At 43.4% G+C, this 2,556-nt stretch overlaps 1 protein-coding gene across 1 annotated transcript; it reads right to left on the bottom strand.

Annotated features, from left to right (window-relative positions):
- Positions 1–963: 963 nt before the first annotated feature.
- Positions 964–2,346, bottom strand: LOC121483192 (elongation factor 1-alpha 1-like; the record flags this gene model as incomplete). The annotated part of the gene is made up of 1 exon (XM_041741535.1): positions 964–2,346. A coding segment is annotated over one exon (1,383 nt), but the record flags the coding sequence as incomplete, so codon positions are not given.
- Between the last annotated feature and the right edge of the window lie 210 nt (positions 2,347–2,556).

The following is a 2,556-nucleotide window of genomic DNA, read 5'->3' as shown; positions in this document are numbered from 1 at the left end:
TTCATTCCGCAAAATACCCTCCAGTTCCATCCACGTCGAAGCAGATGGAGGGTATTTGTCGTTTCTAATGGCTGAGTAATATTCCATTGTATACATAAACCACATCTTCTTTATGCATTCATCTTTCTATGGACACTGAGGCTCCTTCCACAGTTTGGCTATTGTGGACATTGCTGCTATAAACATCGGGGTCTAGGTGTCCTGGTGTTTCATTGCATCTGTATCTTTGGGGTAAAACCCAACAGCGCAAGTGCTGGATCTAGAGCAGATCTATGTTTAACTCTTTGAGGAACCTCCACACAGTTTTCCAGAGTGGCTGCACCAGTTCACATTCCCACCAACAGTTCAAGAAGGTTCCCCTTTCTCTGCATCCTCTCCAACATTTGTGGTTTCCTGCCTTGTTAATTTTCCCCATTCTCATTGTTGGTCATGTCTATGTCTTCCTCTGTGAGATTTCTGTTCATGTCTTTTGCCCATTTCATGATTGGATTGTTTCTTTGCTGTTGAGTTGAATAAGTTATTTATAGATCTTGGATACTAGACCTTTATTGGATAGGTCATTTGCAAATATCTCCTCCCATTCTGTAGGTTGTTTTTTAGTTTTGTTGACTGTTTCTTTTACTGTGCAAAAGCTTCTTTATTTTTTTTTCTCATTAAACTTTTGTTTTAATGGGTCTCAAAATTCTGTGACAGATTTTTGGTCAAGTTGTTTCCATTAAAAAGTGCTGATTTTAAAAACTAATAACTTAAAACTGCCACACACGTGCGCGCGCGCACACACACACACACACACACACAAATGGTCCACAAAACATTCTCCTTTCCTTCTGAAGGTTTTACGATGCATTGTTATCATTAACCAGTCTTTTACTATTAAACTTAAAGGGCCAATTGACACAACAGTTCTGAGACCGTTCTTCCACCACTGATTAAGACTGGGGTGGCAGGTATTGGGGATAATATTCATTTAGCCTTCTGAGCTTTCTGGGCAGACTTGGTGACTTTGCCAGCTCCAGCTACCTTCTTGTCCACTGCTTTGATGACAACCATAGCAACTGTCTGTCTCATGTCACGAACAGCAAAACGGCCCAGAGGAGGATAGTCAGAGAAGCTCTCAACACACATAGGTTTGCCAGGAAGCATATCAACAATGGCAGCATCCCCATATTTCAAGAACTTGGGACCATCTTCCAGGGTCTCTCCAGAACGCTGACCTATCTTTTCCTCCAGCTCAGCAAACTTGCAAGCAATGTGAGCTGTGTGACAATTCAGCACAGGTGCATATCCAGCACTGATTTGGCCTGGATGGTTCAGGATAATCACCTGAGCCATGAAGCCAGCTGTTTCCATTGGTGGGTCATTTTTGCTGTCACCAGCCACGTTGCCACGAGGAACATCTTTGACAGATATGTTCCTGACATTGAAGCCCACATTGTCCCCAGGAAGAGCCTCACTCAAAGCTTCATGGTGCATTTCAACAGACTTTACTTCAGTTGTAACATTGACTGGAGCAAAGGTGACCACCATGCCAGGCTTAAGAACACCAATCTCCACTCGACCCACTGGGACAGTACCAATACTACCAATTTTGTAGACGTTTTGGAGAGGCAGACGCAAGGGCTTATCAGTTGTACGAGTTGGTGGCAGAATGCAATCCAGGGCTTCAAGCAGTGTGGTTCCGCTGGCATTCCCATCTTTACAGGTGACTTTCCATCCCTTGAACCAAGGCATGTTAGCACTTGGCTCCAGCATGTTGTCACCATTCCAACCAGAAACTGGCACAAATGCTACTGTGTCAGGGTTGTAGCCAATTTTCTTAATGTAGGTGCTGACTTCCTTAACAATTTCCTTGTATCTCTTCTGGCTGTAGGGTGGTTCAGTGGAATCCATTTTGTTAACACCAACAATTAGTTGTTTTACACCCAGTGTGTAAGCCAGAAGGGCATGATCACGGGTCTGCCCATTCTTGGAGATACCTGTTTTAAATTCACCAACACCAGCAGCAACAATCAAGATAGCACAGTCAGCCTGAGATGTGCCTGTAATCATGTTTTTGATAAAGTCTCTGTGCCCTGGGGCATCAATGATAGTCACATAATACTTGCTGGTCTCAAATTTCCACAGGGAGATATCAATGGTGATACCACATTCATAATCAGCTTTCAGTTTATCCAAGACCCAGGCATACTTGAAGGAGCCTTTTCCCATCTCAGCAGCCTCCTTATTAAATTTTTCGGTAGTTCTTTTGTCGATCTCACCACATTTGTAGATCAGATGGCCAGTAGTGGTAGACTTGCCCGAATCTATGTGTCCAATGATGAAGATGTTGATGTGAGTCTTTTCCTTTCCAATTTAGGTTTAGGTTTAGCGGTGGTTTTCACGACACCTGTCTTCTGGGGGCAAAACCGTTGTGAAAAAGAAAAGCTTCTTTTTTTAAAAATAATAAATTTATTTTTTATTGGTGTTCAATTTACCAACATACAGAATAACACCCAGTGCTCATCCCGTCAAGTGCCCCCCTCAGTGCCCATCACCCATTCACCCCCACCCCCCGCC

Source organism: Vulpes lagopus, chromosome X (assembly GCF_018345385.1).
Source record: "Vulpes lagopus strain Blue_001 chromosome X, ASM1834538v1, whole genome shotgun sequence".
In the NCBI taxonomy this organism is placed as follows: domain Eukaryota; kingdom Metazoa; phylum Chordata; class Mammalia; order Carnivora; family Canidae; genus Vulpes; species Vulpes lagopus.
Note: the sequence above shows the minus strand (reverse complement) of the source record. Positions and strands in the feature narration are given on the sequence as shown.